The sequence below is a fragment of the Atta colombica genome, unplaced genomic scaffold (assembly GCF_001594045.1).
Source record: "Atta colombica isolate Treedump-2 unplaced genomic scaffold, Acol1.0 scaffold189, whole genome shotgun sequence".
Classification (NCBI taxonomy): domain Eukaryota; kingdom Metazoa; phylum Arthropoda; class Insecta; order Hymenoptera; family Formicidae; genus Atta; species Atta colombica.
In genome coordinates, this window is record NW_017259281.1 from 1,082,587 (window position 1) to 1,099,513 (window position 16,927).

A 16,927-nucleotide genomic window follows, 5' to 3' on the forward strand; every position below is an offset into this window, starting at 1 on the left:
TATAACTATATATTTATAACTAAATATTATAATTTGCGTCGTTTACAATTGCTGCCGTTTTTTACATTGCATGCTGGCAAACTCACTTTTCTTTAACTTCTCTATCGTCATTGTTCTGACAGCACTTCTGGCTGTAAAAGAAAACGTTCTGCGAAATGGAACAAAATGTTAGGTAATACATAAATAAAGGGCAAAAAATAGCAACATTAATCGCGTCTCAGATATTTTACTACAATAACTTCTTTGTTTTTCTCTTTTTTCTTGTATTTATGTTTTACAAACATTGACGTTTTTATAATCTTTTTTATTAGATACAACTGAAATCGACATTTAGAAGCTAGAAATTTATTTTTAAAATAATTATGTGCTATCATGCAACTACTAAATTATTCGTTACCTCAGAAGGGGAACTTCAGAACGGGCATCGTCATCGTTTTCGCTTTTAATACTCTCAAGCTTCCAGGAATTAATGCGATGAGGTGTAATTACAATTGATCGTTGCTACTTGCGCTTCATCGTCTTTGTTATAGTTATTCAGTATTATACTTCTGCCGTTATTACGTGAAGCATACAACATCTGTGTATGCTATTTTTACGCATGACGTGACTGTATACTTGTACCATTTAATACTTCTGAAAAAGCGATGAAACGTACAAGCACTATTAGTCGTTTGGTCGAGTTTGGTCTTCGTTTAATTGGCATGTGGCCGGATTCGGCTTATCCGAATTTATATTGGTCTATGTATATGACAATGCTAGGGTTATATCAATATTTTCAATATTCATACATTGTTACGCATTTTGATACGAGCAATCTTTCAATTTTAACGGATTGTCTGGGTCTCGCCCTGGCGAATACGTCCGCTTTTCTTAAATTATTTTTTTTGCGATGGAACCGAAGGTAAGACTCTTCATTTTAACATCTGATTCGACAGAAATAACATTGAAGATGATTATTATAAGTGTTGAGAGAGAGAGAGAGAGAGAGAGAGAGAGAGAGAGAGAGAGAGAGGTGGAGAGAAGAGAATAAGAGAAAAAAATGAAAATAGCTTTTTTATCATATAATATTGATGTAAAAACAATTTTAATATAACTTTTACTTGAATTTTGAACGACATTTGTTGTCCAGGAATTTTTGAAGGCATATAACTGCGTACAATTTTAGCAAATAATTATTGAAGTTAACACTTAATATAAATATTTTCTATAGAGTTACATATTTAAACGTTCTTAGCATTTGAAGTTTTTTTTTTGATACTAATTAATGTGTGCAGCAGTTATTCAATAAGATAATGCTATTTGCAGGACATTCTATAATATCGTGGCAGCAGTGAAAAGAGACTGGAATGATCGCGTTGTCAGTGATTCTTATTCCACCATGATGGCAATCGCAAATCAGTCAAGTCGTTATTCTGTCGTGCTAATTGGCCTCCACTTTCTAACTGGCTTTTCCTTATCCATCGGTGCTTACATGTTTCGCACAATAAATACTGACAGCGAAGCTTCAACACGAGAATTCCCAGTCAAAATGCAATTCTTTTTTGTGGTCTCAGAATCACCGGTTTTTGAATGTATCCTTTTTGGGCAAATTTTTTTTCTAATGTTGATAGCCCCTGTAGTAGGTATGATAAATGCGTTACTTGCTACATTGGTAAGTACACAACTATTTATTTCAAATCTTTTTGCAATTTTAAATACAAAAATATTCTGTAATTGTCGATAAATAATTTTTTATTAGAAATTAGAAGAAAACTATTTTTGATCAAAGCGAGTTTGGCTTATAATATTCATACTTATAATATTAATACACAAATACAATTATCATTTCTACAGAACCAATTTTTTTATTAATTTAGATAATGTCATTGTTTTATATTTACAGATACTTCATGTAGGTGGTCAGGTTGACATCATGCGGCAAGCCATAATGGACGTACACACTAACGATAAACTTGGTACATCTTTAATTGTACTTCGTGATCTCATTCATAGACACCGAAAGATTATTACTTTGTCGAATGATATCGAAACTCTATTTTCGTTTATTGCGTTGCTGCAACTTCTGTGGAATACTTTAATCATCTGCTTCTGCGGTTTCATGATTATACTTGTAAGAAATATCAATTGCTTCGATCTTCTGATCGATAATTTACTTTCTTTCGCAGGCTGTCAGTAGTAACAAAGGCATAATGGTTTTAATAAAGTCAATGTTTCTTTATACCGTAAAAACATTAGAAGTCTTCGTATTCTGCTACGCAGGAGAATTTTTAAGCTCCAAGGTGAGAAAGAAATGTTTCTTACTAGTAAAATATGTGATTATATATTTTTTCTTATTTGTTCTAAAACCGTAAATAATAATAAATTAATTAAATTAAAAAATAGAAATACATTTACAGTATAAATAATTTATCAATTTATTGACAGCTACATAATAAATATTTTCAAACAATCTAAACATTTATATTTACATATTTTGAACTCAGATTACTTTTCAGAGTAAATCGATTAGCGACGCAATATATGAGTCACTTTGGTACAACATGATACCATCCGATAGTCGGATTTTGTTGTTAATAATGGTGAGATCTCAAAAGCGACTGACAATTACTGCAGGGAAAATTTTTGATCTGACTTTAGAAGGATTTATGAGCGTAAGATATCGGCAATGTAGATGCATGTAGATGCTCTTCATTTTTCATGTCTTTTAAACAAAATCATTTTTAGGTCATGAAAGCTTCTGCTTCGTACATGTCTGTATTGCATGCTATGTATTGAATCGAAAAAAAAATTATTAGTCTACAGTTTTAATAAAAGCGCTCCGCGCTAAAGGTGATAAATAACCTGTTATGAACTTTTTCAACAGACATTTGTTACAGAAACGCGACGAAAATGGATTGTATATAACATATAGATTGTATAGAACATATATGTATATATATATATATATATTTAAATAATAATATTAGGAGTTAATTTACATAAAATATATCTTCTTATTATGTCTTTTCTGTACAGTCTACGTTTAATCTTTTTATCTGTGATATTTCCTTTTCTTTTCGTAAATGTATGTAAATATTCTGTCATTTGGTGAATTACACAATGTGCTGTATAATTCTTATATCTTATATCTTGGAAATATTAAAATTTTAGATGTATTAGGAATATACGGTCTTTTTTTCAACGCTTTTTGTAGAGAAATTATCAACAACGGTGAACATACGAGCTTGCATTTTTAAAAACGGTTATTTGCGTAAAGATACACGTGTATCTAGGTAAATGATCGTTCTTTTCTTTTTTTTGCATTAAAACGTTTATCATATGATTGTTAATTTATTATTGCAATTTAGCACTTTATCGTTCAATTTATACTGCGTAATTACGGTTGATCGTTGCTCGCATAAACATAGTAGTTTCACCCCGTAAAATTGCTCTATCTCCCTTGTGTGTGACATTATGGAGGGGAATACACCGCAGAGCTAGACTGAGGGAGTCGATTGTCGTGTTTTCTTCGCGATATCACTTCTCGTACAGTTGTTATTCAGCTCGTTGGAAGGGGACGACGTGTGTGGTTTTCCGGAGTGATGGTTCAATGTGACGTTACATACTATTATGTTGAGAAGTACCATCAGCCCGTTGTTGAAGATGGGTCTTAGTTTGATCGGTATATGGCCTGGTGCCTCATACGGGATGCTTTGTTGGCTCTTTTATATGACAACTCTCGTTGTGATGCAGTACTTTCAGTATTCCTATGTCTACGAGCATTTCGATTTCAACAATCTGACCAAGCTGATGGACGGATTGGGTCTCACTTTGGATTACACTCTGACAATATTGAAATTAATCAGCTTCTGGTTTAATCGTCGGTAAGATTAGTGATCGCTCGATTAGTGATCGTTTCTAAATGATTTAAAAGACACTGATCGATGATCGGTCGTAGGATATTTGCGGATATTTTGATCGCGATGGATGACGATTGGAAGGATAGTGGGACTAATTTGCGTGAATGCGTGATGATGAACAAGGCTAATTTGGCGCACCGTTGTTCCAATGCCATGATATCCGTTAACGCTCTTGCCACTTTTCTATATTTTATCGAGAGCTACGTACATGAATATACACGTTCTAAAAACGGACAGTTTCGCAAGTTTCCGATACAGGTACAATTTCCGTTCGATGTTTATAAAACGCCCGTTTACGAGCTCGTTGGTGTGGGATTGTTTTTCCATGTGTTAAAAACGGCGATTATAATAGCAATATTAAATGCTTTGATTTTAACGTTGGTAAGTTAAGAAAACAGTTGGAAATTTAATTTAAAATCCTTTAGTTGAATTTATATCCGATAAGATTAACATAATGCCATTTAAAATGTACTCTAGCTAAATTTTTTTAAATTAAAGTTTTCATTGGATTTGTATCTTGCCTGAAATCCTAGTTTTTATTCGAGGTACTTCACGTAAGCGGACAAATCGATATCATGTGTCAAGAGTTAAAAGCGATTCCTTCCATAACCAAATCTAGCTCCACTAAATCGCTCGTCGTAAGACACCAGAAGATCATATCGTTGTCGAAAAATATTGAAAGCTTTTTTTCATTTGTTGCTTTATTGCAGTTCGTATGGAATACTTTTGTTATTTGCGCCATAGGATTCATGGTCGTGATAGTGAGTAAGATTGCTGCAGTTATTATAGAATAAAAACTATCCGTCATCCAAGATTATCTAAAAAAAGAAGTACATTCCGAAAATATGCTTAATTAAAAACATGTTAATTATATTTATTAAAAATACTTTTTTATAGTATCTAAGAAAGAGATAAGTCAGTTATTCAATATTTAATTTTTCACAATGCAATTTTAAGATAAATGCAATATTATTATATTTATTTGGTAATAATAATAATAATTAAATAATAATTTTAAAAACATATTTTTTATGCAAATATCCAATTTATCCAATTCTAATATTATTTTACTATCTGCAAACATTATTTAACATTTCAGTCTTTAGATATGAACATGACGAGTAAATTCGAGATATTGGTACAATTTATTATACCATATTTTGCAGTGACAATAGAAGCTTTTGTTTTTTGTTTCGCCGGCGAGTATTTGAGCACTAAGGTAAGCATGCAGCTTTTATTTTTATCAATATTTTTTCTATTATATTGGATTGGAATAGATATACGTATGTACATATGTATAATAGGTATATATACATATATGTATATAAAAACTTTATACTGATTTGCGAAGAATATTACTAAGGCCTCGGTAGTCTAAAGGTTTAGAACTCATCTTCAGTCCCATTGCTGCTCATGGCCGAGCATGATGACTTCTCTCATATCATCTGCACGCTGATGCGCACGCTGGTTGTACACAGTCATACAGAACCTACAATTTAATGTCAATTCCGAACGATTTATTAGAGAAATGCTCTTGGTAAGGATACTCTCGGTGGTTTACTATTGCCTTCTGAGAGGAGCTACGAGTGTTCGAAAGAATTTCTCAGTTCTGCCTGGAATTGAACCACTCGGGATATCTGGCATAATAGTCTCGTGCGCTGCTTGCCACGCTCGCATTCAAAGGCTTAGGATTCGTTCAGAATACAGAAGACTTGAGTTTGACTCCCGGCTGAGGTTATATTTTTCGCAATAAATATATTTACAGTTTTTCAATTCAACATTAACATTTCTTTCTAATATGATACCTGATTGAATATCAAATTATTTAAAATTACTTGTCAATTTAATTTAATTCGTGATATTATTACAGTAGTTTAATTGCGTTTATAAGTCTGAAAAATCAATTCGGTGCGCATTCAGTTCGAATAACTATGAATATGATATATATGCGTGTGTGTGTGTGTGTGTGTGTGTGTGTGTGTGTGTGTGTGTGTGGGGGGGGGGGAGAGAGAGAGAGAGAGAGAGAGAGAATTATTTATATATATATTTTTATACATAAATCACATTGAATTATTTAAGCATTAAAGATCTAGTTACCGTTATAGGCATTTAATTTCTAATATTGATTGCCTGAAAATCTTATAATCTTGATAATTTAATTGTAAAGTGACTAACAAATGACATTATAATCAGTCGCCCGTTTTTATATTTAAGACCGTTTTAAACACAATTTTAAAATGTTATGTAAATCACAGAGTCATAATAGCATTTTAAAAATAAGAATGGATTGTGAAAATGCTGACTTGTATATTAGATATAATCGCATTTATCTAAACTTTATCCCTATGTATCGTGTGCTATACATAGTTCCATATACATATCAAATAATTTGTTACTATTTTTCAGAGCAAGGCTATTGGCGATGCAGCGTATGAGACTGTTTGGTACAAATTATCTACTAGCGAATGTCGAATTTTATTATTTGTGATTCTCCGATCTCAAAAACGATTGACAATCACTGCTGGAAAAGTCATGGACCTGACATTGGAAGGTTTTACTAACGTAAGTTTTTTGCTTTAAACTTCATATCGGGTTTTTTCTAATGAAATTATTATTTATAATAATATGTTAATATTTTTCTTAATTATTTATTATTACCGATAAATGTTGGCACCAATGTCATATAATAATACTTAATATGTTTAAAAAATTTAATATGTGGATCATGTTGATTGTCTTTGGACTTCAAATAATCATTTCTGTTAATATTTCTTTTTGCGTGATATTCTTTTAGGTTATGAAAGCTTCAGTTTCATATATTTCAGTTTTATATGCGATGTATTGAAAGTTGAATTAATTTATGTTGATCATATGGATATATCATCAAATCATCGAATGAATTAATGATCTATGTACATTTGTAGAAAGATTAATAGAGAAAAATAATTATTATAAACACATATAGATTTTCTTTTATTTTCAGTACTCATTGTTTAATCTTATTTAAATAAACTTAGTAGAATTTTTATGTTAATTTTTTTAGGATTTGACTTATAAGATAGAGTTTACATTATTTTGCGATACATTCGCAAAAGATTTCTATTAAAAATATGTAATGTGTTTTGAATGTCATGTTTGCTTCCAGTTATTCTTTATCAAGCATAAATTGTTGCAAATTTTTTTTTAAAAGTTTCTTCTTTTTGTAAAGATGATTCAATAAAGATGATTCATGTATTCAATATTCATTAAATTTATTCAATATTCACAATTCAGTAGTATTTAAACAGTATAATAATCACACAATGTTCTTAACTACTATATTACAATTTACTTTGCTTATAGATTAAAAGTTATAATTTCCGTTTTCATTATCTGATCTTGCTGTATAGAACAAAATTTTTTTTTCAAATTGCAGGCTAATATTCAACAAATTAATATTCCCGCTAATGCGATTGATTATTGTACTGTATGTCATTTATCAATCAGTAGTTTTTTCAAATTTAATTTTTAGATCTGTTCATAATATGTAATTTTTTTTCTCATAATCATACTTTTTTATTTATATCAGAGAATAATTGCATTAAAAAAAAATTGTCTATTACTTTTTTATACTATTGTGTTCAATGTTATCTAGTGGAGTCGCCAATGATATTTTCCACGTGTATCTTTTTTCTGATTGCAAGAAAAAACCTGTAATCGCCTGTCATTGTAATTTAGTTTATTATTTCATGTCTATATCGTCATATCACAAGATACATATAATTGCAATTGATCGATGCTCACACTACCCTGTACTTCTTCTACGGGGTAGTTTAGCTCTCTGTGAAATTGCTAACTGTGTGCAGGAGGGTAGGGAATGCACAAGAGTTTAAAGACCTCTTTCCCATATTTTCCTTGTACTAACGCTTCTCCCCTGACAATCAAGATCCATTCATTTCACTAAAACAAGACGCGAACGGTTCAGTCGACATTTCAATGTGAATCTACGGACTGCTATGTTAACAAGTACTGTAAGCCCTTTGCTGAAACTCGGCCTTTGTTTGATCGGCATGTGGCCTGATTTTTCGTGTAGAACGTTTTTTTGGTTCTTTTACATGGCCACCCTCGTCATCATGCAATACTTTCAGTATTCATACTTTTTCGCACAATTGGGCACAAACGATTTCTCTAAGTTAATGGATGGTTTGAGCATTACTCTGGATTACACTCTGACATTTCTGAAGCTATTAAGTCTTTGGCATAATCGTCGGTAAGATTCGCGACTCGCGATAATATCGGTTATGATTTTTAGACATTATTAAATAATCGGTTGTAGAATATTCTCTGATATTTTGGGTGCGATGAACGACGATTGGAATAATTGCTCCACGCATACGTGCATGATGATGAATAAGGCCAATCTGGCGCATCGGTGTTCCAACGTCATGCTAATCCTTAACAGTTTGTCTGTTATTTTTTATTTCGTCGGCAATTACATGAATCACCGCATAGTTTCTACGGACTTCCGGGAATTTCCGATTCAGATACAATTTCCATTCCATGCCACCGATTCGCCGATCTTTGAGTTTATTGTTCTGGGATTATTTCTTCATGTGTGGGAAACGGCAATCGTAATTGCATTATTGAATTCCTTAATCTTAACATTGGTAAGTCAAGGAATGAGAACTTTTAAAGCCATTAAGTTAGTCAATGAAATAACGGGTTATTTCGCATAAACTCTTTTTGATCAAATTAAATAGCGCATTTTTTAAATTGTCGGCAAACGTGTCTCGAACTTTTAGTTCTTATTTCGAGGTACTTCACGTAAGCGGCCAGATCGATATTATGTGCCAAGGATTGAGAGAAATTTCCACTACGCAGAAATCTCATCCGTCAGCCATGAGATCGCTCATCGAGATGCATCAGAGGATTATATCCTTGTCGAAGAATATCGACAATTTTTTCTCATTTGTTGCACTAATACAATTCGTATGGAACACCATAGTTATCTGTTCCATAGGAATCATGATCATGATAGTGAGTAAAAATGTTTTATCTGCAATGAGAAAATGCAATGTCCTCAGAAAATAAATTGTCTCGAAACTACGCTGTGTATCAATCTTTATTAAACGTAATACTGTTCCTTTATTTGTTTATTTTATTGTTTAAAATGTCGAAAGAGACAAATAAAATTTATAATATTTAATTTGTCGAAAGCAATTCTAGAGAGAGGAAATCATTGCAAACGCCTTTTAAACCTTATGAAATATTTTTATAATAACTCCATTTCTCTCAGAATAATCTCTCAGAATTATTTTATTTTTTTGACATTGGGATTATATTCTTAGATCTTTGCATATAAAGCATAATATCAGTTCAATTAAAAACACGAATGTGATATTATGACTTACTTCCAATTAACATAATCTAACACATAATTACACAGTCTCTAAGTACGGATGTGGAAGGGAAATCAGGATTATTAATACAATCCATTGTGCCCTACATCGCTGTTACATTAGAAGCTTTTGTTTTCTGTTTTGCTGGCGAATATCTAAGTACTAAGGTTAGCATGATTCTTTTATTTTTAACGGCTTTTAGATATGAATACTTTTCTTTAATGTCATGTACACAAGTATATTTTTTCAAAAATAACTATAATTTTCCATTTTACAATTTAACGACAAGGTTTTACAACTGCAATATATGTTTCTTGCGCACGCGTTCAGTTTGTACTACTACATAATGTTTTAAAAATAAATTTTTCTTCTTTCTCAGAGTAAGTCCATCAGCGATGCAGCGTACGAGACACTTTGGTACGATCTGTCCATTAGCGAATGTCGAATTTTGTTATTGATAATTGTCAGATCTCAAAAACGATTGACGATTACCGCTGGAAAAATCATGGACCTGACTTTGGAAGGTTTTACAAGTGTAAGATTCTAATCGGTTTTAAGAATAGAAGAGATGACATTTACAAATGTAGAAATGTATTGGCTCAAAATCAAATAACTATGAATGTTGCAATTAGATATAATAACATTAAAATTGTATCGTTGTTTATATACATACACTAGTGTATGTATGTATACAACGATTGTATGTACTGTTATCTATTGTTTATAATTTTATTCTTGAAGTCTAAGAAATAAATTTAATATTTAATTAATTATTTATTATATTCAAATTCTGGAGAACATCTGTTTATGCTATTTGTTACTTTTGCATAATAATATTTTATTTTTAGGTCATGAAAGCTTCAGCGTCATACATGTCGGTGTTGCACGTAATGTATTGAAATTCAAATCTTGCGCGAGTAATTAACTTTATTAATTGAATAATCATTTGTAAAAGTATTTATAAAACAATAAAAACTATCAAAGTTATTAGTTAAATTTGTTTTACTATAATCGATTACATTCGCTGAAAAATGCAAAATTGAAAATGGAAATTATGATTTAACAAAGCATTTGTGTCAACATTTTTATAATATAATATATATATAATAAAAATAGATCACTTAATTAAATTACTTTATTAAATTACTTAATTAAATTACATTATTAAAAAATTCATTGTTATACATATATCAAATTTTCTGTTTGTATGTGTAAATAATGATTGACTTTTGTTATACGAATGCTATTCCATTTTTGTATAAAATAAATGTTAAGATATAATATGTTAAAATATAGCAATGCAAAAAATATTTTAAAATAACTTTATCAATATAATGTAATTTAGATGTTACAAGCAAGTGGACAAATTGATATAAGTTGATCAAAGTTGACGTTCTAATAAAAAAAAAATTTTATTTTGCTTCTTTATTTTGAGATTTTTTTCTTTATACATATGTATACATATGTATATATATATATGTACTTATTTATCAAATTTAATCAAATTTAATTTCTTAATTTGTATTTTTATTTTAATTTGTACATTATGAAGGCGTTAGCAATATCAGTTATATATTAGTTATTTGAATGCTATATATTGATATTAATGAGAACGTGCATTAATAATGGAAATTATAACAATATAAATAATAATTATAAATAATAATAATTACAAATAGACAATGAGCTAAGAATATTTTATTGTTATTAATAAAATGAATTACCATTTGCTAACTGTAGTTAATAAATTACACAAACTAAAGTTGTATTTAATACTGAAGAGTTATTCATTAATAAAAATAATTTCTGATTTCTTGTATTCATGTTATCTGAACAGGATTCCAAAGTGATTTCATTTGTTTCTTGAAAAAAATTTGGAATGCGCGATCGAGTTTACAACAATATTTTTTGTTTGATTTTAGATGGTTTCTTGATTTTAATAATAAATGCTTAATTGCCTCATTAACTTATTTTCTTGCTGATTTCATAAATAAGTGGCCCTTCCTTTAATATACAGACAATTACGTAACCAGAATTAATTTTCTGTTTCTCGTGTATTCTCATTATATTCTTATTTAAAATTTTGTGTATCTGCGTTCGATATTCTTTCAGCATTGCTTCTTAATTAATTCAAAGGACCACATGTTCAATAAATAAACATCGATTTACATAAACACATTTTTTTTGTACCTGTAATTAACTGTTTATAATATCTGCTGTTCACTTTTATTCTTGATACTGTCCCTCTAAGCAAGTTTTCAATATAGTTTATTATGTTCTTAAAATTAAAAAAAATTATTCAGTCATTATATTCTCACTCGTGTAGATTTTTTTATTCTATCCATACATTTTCTTTTTTAAAGAGGTTGAATAATATGATTACAATCCGCTTCTATCTGTTAGAATACATTTTGTATAATCACAATTATAATTATCATGATACTTTTAATGATTTTCACGATTGGTCTACGACATTTGTTTTTTGTTGATATTATCGTGTTGCTAAGAAACAAGAAGCAAAAAATTATCTTTTAGAAGACTTTTTTTTATCTCTAACAGTATAATATGTTCACAATTGAAATACACGTTATTATATTGCTAATGAAATTATATGGTGTTCATAGAAATAATGAGTTCTGTCTCGTCTTATCGTCGTACTGTCATCGTACTGCATCGTATAATAGCGATTGATTCATCTGTGAGTGGGGATACATCGTGTGGGGGGATGAACTTAAAGTAATGGACACTGCACTCTCAGTTTGTTCTCAAATGTGTAATGAGTATACTAGATGTGCCTATACTGATCTTCAGTTTCTTACGTTTCCAAAACTGTATGCGAAAGATCATGAGTACTGTCAGTCCGGCAGTGAAAATAGCGCTTCAATGTCTTGGCATATGGCCAGATGTGTCATATTCTACTATTTATTGGCTAAGTTTTATGTCGAGCATGTTGATTGTACAATACTTTCAATATTCGTACATATTTGATCATTTAAGTACTAATGAACTGTCAAATCTTATTGATGGTCTGCCTATGACTTTTAATTACAGTTTGACATTATTCAAGCTGTCCAGTTTATGGATAAATCGTCGGTAAAATATAATATTAACGTATAGTGTAATACTACAATTCGATACTCAATTATTGTATTCGAAAAATAGAATTTTTCCTTAGTTGTCTGACAGTTTTGATCTAATTCTTTGTAATCTAAAATAATATAATATCATCTAAATCATAGTTCAAATATTAATGACTATAATATGCATGGCTCCTCAAAAGACAATATAATATATTCTTATTTAGAACGATTGACAAAATAAAATATTATATTGTAGGATATTTTATAAAATTCTTGCTTCTATGGATAATGATTGGTGCGAGTGCATCAATATCGATCAGCATTTGTATATAATGACAATCAAAGCAAATATATCGCATTTCATCTCTAACGCTTTATTGAGCTTCACTGCGATTGTTGGTGTACTTTACCTTTTAGGCGAATACGCAGTTCGTTTTGTTTTTTTAATTGAAAATTATAATGACACTATAAAGCAGCTTCCTTTAAGACTGCAATTTCCCTTTGAAACTCAACAATCGCCGATATTTGAGTTTCTCGTTGTAACAATATTTCTACAAGCGATGATACACGTATGCACGGTTGCTATTTTAAATGGCTTAATCTTTTCTTTGGTAATTTATATTTTGTATGAATTTGATTGTAATTTTACTTTTATTAATATTTATATAAATGCTTTATTATTGTTATCATTCTTTTTTATTAATGTTTTAATAGCGGAGTGATTTTTGACGCAAGTTTATAACACTAAACTTTACTATATTAAATGTTCTTTAAATAATTTGTTAACTTTTGTTACATATAAGCAATTCTATTTTCGCATAAAAAAATTTTAGAGTGCACTAGTATTAAAATGTAAATAATAATTTATTATAATATATTATAAGAACACCATGAGTATTTTATCACACGATACATATTCTTTATATATGTGTAATAACGATATTTTTTACACATATTATTAATATATGATGATTTTAAGTGTATTTTTGTAGGTATTACATGCAAGTGGACAAATTGATATAATATGTCAAGAATTTAAAAATATTTTTAAGAATTCTCTTCTTCATGAATCTTCATTATCAATGCTGATTGAGAAACATAACAAAATCATTTCATTTTCTGAGGATATTAAAAAACTCTTTTCCTTTTTTGCGTTGATGCAAATTGTTTTGAATACGTTAACTATGTGCTGCTTAGGTTTTTTTACCATAATTGTAAGTTCTGTAATCAATGCAGTTATTGATATTGTGTGTGACATTAATCCTTTAATTGTTTACCGAATTAGTGTATCCATAATGAAATTGCTGTTTTCCTGTTAGTGAAAGCAATTTTATCTTATTGTGTTATAATGTCTGAAGCCTTTGTCATTTGTTTTGCTGGAGAACATCTTACTCTCAAGGTGCGTATTTAGAATTTATTAATCATCAATAATAATCATATAAATGTTTTTAACACAATGTAATAGGGCTGTTTTAATGATAGAAATATGTGATATTCTTTCCTAATAAAAGTATTTTAAAATGTAGCGTTACATAAAACATTATTTAAAATAGGGATGTACCGGATATCTGGAAAGTATCCGGTATCCGGTATTATTCGTCACTTTTTTAGTATTCAACCGGATAATCGGATATCATTAGTATCCGGGAATATATCTGATTGAAATTTGATATCATTAAATTATTAATTTTTTCTTATATAAAAATATTTTACAAATAAGTATGCATGATGCTATAATATCTTATACATTATTGCAAAATTACAATTTCTTTTCTCTGTAGGCTTTTTATTTTTAGAAGACACTTTCTCCGAATCTGATCGGATATTTAGAAAATGTCGGATATCCGACTCGAAGAAATTGCCTTCTCGGATGTCCGATCAGAGATCCGATATCCGATAATTTTCGAACGATCCGATGCATCCCTAATTTAAAATAATAGAATTTATAAAAAATATATTTTTAATTTTTATTTTTACATTAGAAACATTTATTTATGAAATACGTATTGTAATTCTTTACATACACACACACACACACACACACACACACACACACACACGCGCGCGCGCGCGCGCGCGCGTCATATAAGTTTAAAAATGTCAAATTTGAAATTGTTTGATTTATTTTTTAGGGCAAATTGATTGCAAATGCAACATATGAAACATTGTGGTATGATATGCCCATAAATACGAATAGAATTATAATATTTATAATAATGAGATCTCAGAAGCAATTAACGATTACAGCAGGGAAAATGATGGATATGTCATTCGAAACTTTTACAAATGTAATTTTTTAAATGCTTTGAATATTTTATTAAAAAATAATTTTGTTTTGCTTATCATTAATTTTTTGAGATATTTATATTTTTCTTTATAAATAGACGTCTATAATTTATTAAGAAAAATTTAACTTCTTAATTTATATTTTTGTAGATTATGAAGACCACAGCATCTTATATATCAGTTTTAAATGCTATGTACTGATATTATTAAAAACGTGCCTAAATAATTGAAATTATAACATAAAAAATAGTTTATAGTATATGAATGATAAAATTAAATATTCCTAATTACAATTTATTAACTCTCAGTTAATAAATAACACAAATTAAAAGTGCATCTAGTATATAGGCAATTAACATATCTATGTATGTATATATCTGCATTAGATGTTTTTGGATTGCTCTTAAGGTCAATTTGATGATTGCATATTCGATTATATGATCTGTAATAAATTTATAATGCTCTGTTCCAAACTTTTACTTGTGATATTTCTCTCCTCCAAGCGAAAGTCTTCAATATAATTATATTCCTAGAACTACAAAAAGTATTCAGTTATTATACTTTATTTCGTACAATTTCTTTATTTTCCTTTTAATTATTTTTTTTTAATTAGAGGTTATAAATTAAATAAATATAATTTACTTCTTACTCTTAGAATATCTAATGTAATCTAATGTATAATCACAAATAATCATGATACTTTTAATAATTATCGCGATTGATAGGAAATTATTTTTTGTTGACGACATTGTGTTGCCAAAGAAACGAATAAGCAAAAAAGAAATATCTCTCAAAGAACTTTACTTTAGGAGTATAGGTTTGTTTTTTTATTTTAGTATGGTATCGCGGTTGGAAAATATGTTATTATAGATTGCTAATGAAATTATAGGATGTTCATACAAATAATGAGTTCTGTCTCGTCTTATTATTGTCGTACTGTGTAATATATAATAGCGATTGATCCGTGTTCTTCTGAGTGGGGATACATCGTGTGGGGATGAAACGAATAATGCACTCTTAGTTTCTTCTGTAACAAGCATACCGAATGTGTCGTTACTGATTTTAATTTTCTTAAGTTTTAAAAACTTAAAAAATCTGAAAAATCATGAGTACTATCAGCCCGGCAGTGAAAATTGGCCTCCGATTTCTCGGCATATGGTCAGACGTATCATATTCTACTATTTATTGGCTGAGTTTTATGTTGAGTATGTTGGTTATACAGTACTTTCAATATATGTACATATTTGAACACTTGAGTATCAGTGAGTTATCAAATCTTGTTGATGGATTGCCTATGACCTTTGAGTATAGTTTGACATTTCTTAAATTGACAATTCTGTGGATACAACGTCGGTAAGATATTATATTAACAGAAGTCATTGGTGATCCACGCTGGACTTTCTGTTCAGGCAGTTTGATATTTCGGCTATAAAATGAACGTAATTATAAAATAATTTTTGATAAACATTAATACATAATTATGATTTACTCAATATTGATATTTTAGCTCTTTTTCTTTAAAATAATAATAACAACCATAATTCATATAATTTTTAAAACAATTGCTATACATATTATTTAACAAATATATCAAACGCAAATAAAAATACTTTATTAGTACTGATGATCCACACAATGTGATCAAGTTACTTAAAATTGAATCAGCACGGAATGTAATTAATATGTACCATAATAGTATACAATTTTGCACAATTATTATGTTCAAGAAATACGATTTTTCTTCAGTATTCTGAAGCGATACTTTTTAATATGAAGTTATATGATACTATCTAAATCTTATTTTAAACATTGATACATATAATATTGATAGTTTCTCACAAGACAATGTAATGTATTTAACTAAAATATATGATGAAATAAATAAAATATTGTAGAATTCTTCATAAAATTCTTGCTACTATGGATAATGATTGGCGTGAATGCATCAATACCGATCATCATTTGTGCATAATGACAATTAAAGCAAATATATCCCATTTCATATCTAATGCTATATTGAGCTTTACTGCTATTGTTGCCGCACTTTACTTCTTAGGCGAATACGTAATTCGTTTCGTACTTCAAACTGAAAATTATAATGAGACTTTAAGGCAGCTTCCTTTAAAGTTACAATTTCCCTTTGAAAGTCAGCAATCACCAATATTTGAACTTCTTACTGTAACAATATTTCTACATCTGATGTTACACGCATGCACGGTCGCTATTTTAAATGGATTGATTTTTACTTTGGTAAGTCATACTTTATATATATATATATATATAT

The 16,927-nt window shown here is 29.3% G+C and overlaps 4 protein-coding genes across 4 annotated transcripts in view; all 4 read left to right on the top strand.

The window, feature by feature from the left end:
* Positions 1-2,775, top strand: part of LOC108686656 — a 16,185-nt gene extending 13,410 nt beyond the window's left edge. The window contains exons 16-20 of the mRNA XM_018192084.1: positions 1,306-1,651; positions 1,883-2,110; positions 2,166-2,279; positions 2,496-2,651; positions 2,725-2,775. Of these exons, the coding sequence (XP_018047573.1) occupies positions 1,306-1,651; positions 1,883-2,110; positions 2,166-2,279; positions 2,496-2,651; positions 2,725-2,775 (895 nt within the window). The remainder of the gene's footprint in view (positions 1-1,305; positions 1,652-1,882; positions 2,111-2,165; positions 2,280-2,495; positions 2,652-2,724) is intronic.
* Positions 2,776-3,609: 834 nt separating this feature from the next.
* LOC108686684 (odorant receptor 22c-like) lies at positions 3,610-6,744 on the top strand. The gene is made up of 6 exons (XM_018192106.1): positions 3,610-3,863; positions 3,938-4,280; positions 4,433-4,660; positions 4,999-5,118; positions 6,306-6,461; positions 6,694-6,744. The coding sequence occupies exons 1-6, from the start codon at positions 3,610-3,612 to the stop codon at positions 6,742-6,744; spliced, it is 1,152 nt and encodes a 383-aa protein (XP_018047595.1).
* Positions 6,745-7,894: 1,150 nt separating this feature from the next.
* LOC108686683 (odorant receptor 4-like) lies at positions 7,895-10,195 on the top strand. The gene is made up of 6 exons (XM_018192105.1): positions 7,895-8,148; positions 8,215-8,541; positions 8,675-8,915; positions 9,325-9,444; positions 9,657-9,812; positions 10,126-10,195. The coding sequence occupies exons 1-6, from the start codon at positions 7,895-7,897 to the stop codon at positions 10,174-10,176; spliced, it is 1,149 nt and encodes a 382-aa protein (XP_018047594.1). The 3' UTR covers positions 10,177-10,195.
* A 3,244-nt stretch (positions 10,196-13,439) lies between these two features.
* LOC108686688 (odorant receptor 13a-like) lies at positions 13,440-14,844 on the top strand. The gene is made up of 4 exons (XM_018192110.1): positions 13,440-13,571; positions 13,643-13,756; positions 14,490-14,645; positions 14,794-14,844. The coding sequence occupies exons 1-4, from the start codon at positions 13,440-13,442 to the stop codon at positions 14,842-14,844; spliced, it is 453 nt and encodes a 150-aa protein (XP_018047599.1).
* Positions 14,845-16,927: the final 2,083 nt, after the last annotated feature.

What these genes read in the sequence shown, in the direction of transcription:
- LOC108686684 (XM_018192106.1), top strand. Translation starts at nt 3,610, where the DNA reads ATGTTGAGAAGTACCATCAGCCCGTTGTTGAAGATGGGTCTTAGTTTG. An exon ending in ATGCTTTGATTTTAACGTTG is followed by an intron (nt 4,281 to 4,432) that starts GTAAGTTAAGAA and finishes CTGAAATCCTAG; the next exon opens with TTTTTATTCGAGGTACTTCA. An exon ending in GCGAGTATTTGAGCACTAAG is followed by an intron (nt 5,119 to 6,305) that starts GTAAGCATGCAG and finishes ACTATTTTTCAG; the next exon opens with AGCAAGGCTATTGGCGATGC.
- LOC108686683 (XM_018192105.1), top strand. Translation starts at nt 7,895, where the DNA reads ATGTTAACAAGTACTGTAAGCCCTTTGCTGAAACTCGGCCTTTGTTTG. An exon ending in TTGAATTCCTTAATCTTAAC is followed by an intron (nt 8,542 to 8,674) that starts ATTGGTAAGTCA and finishes CGTGTCTCGAAC; the next exon opens with TTTTAGTTCTTATTTCGAGG. An exon ending in CTTTGGAAGGTTTTACAAGT is followed by an intron (nt 9,813 to 10,125) that starts GTAAGATTCTAA and finishes TTTTATTTTTAG; the next exon opens with GTCATGAAAGCTTCAGCGTC.
- LOC108686688 (XM_018192110.1), top strand. Translation starts at nt 13,440, where the DNA reads ATGCTGATTGAGAAACATAACAAAATCATTTCATTTTCTGAGGATATT. An exon ending in TAGGTTTTTTTACCATAATT is followed by an intron (nt 13,572 to 13,642) that starts GTAAGTTCTGTA and finishes TTACCGAATTAG; the next exon opens with TGTATCCATAATGAAATTGC. An exon ending in GAGAACATCTTACTCTCAAG is followed by an intron (nt 13,757 to 14,489) that starts GTGCGTATTTAG and finishes TTTATTTTTTAG; the next exon opens with GGCAAATTGATTGCAAATGC.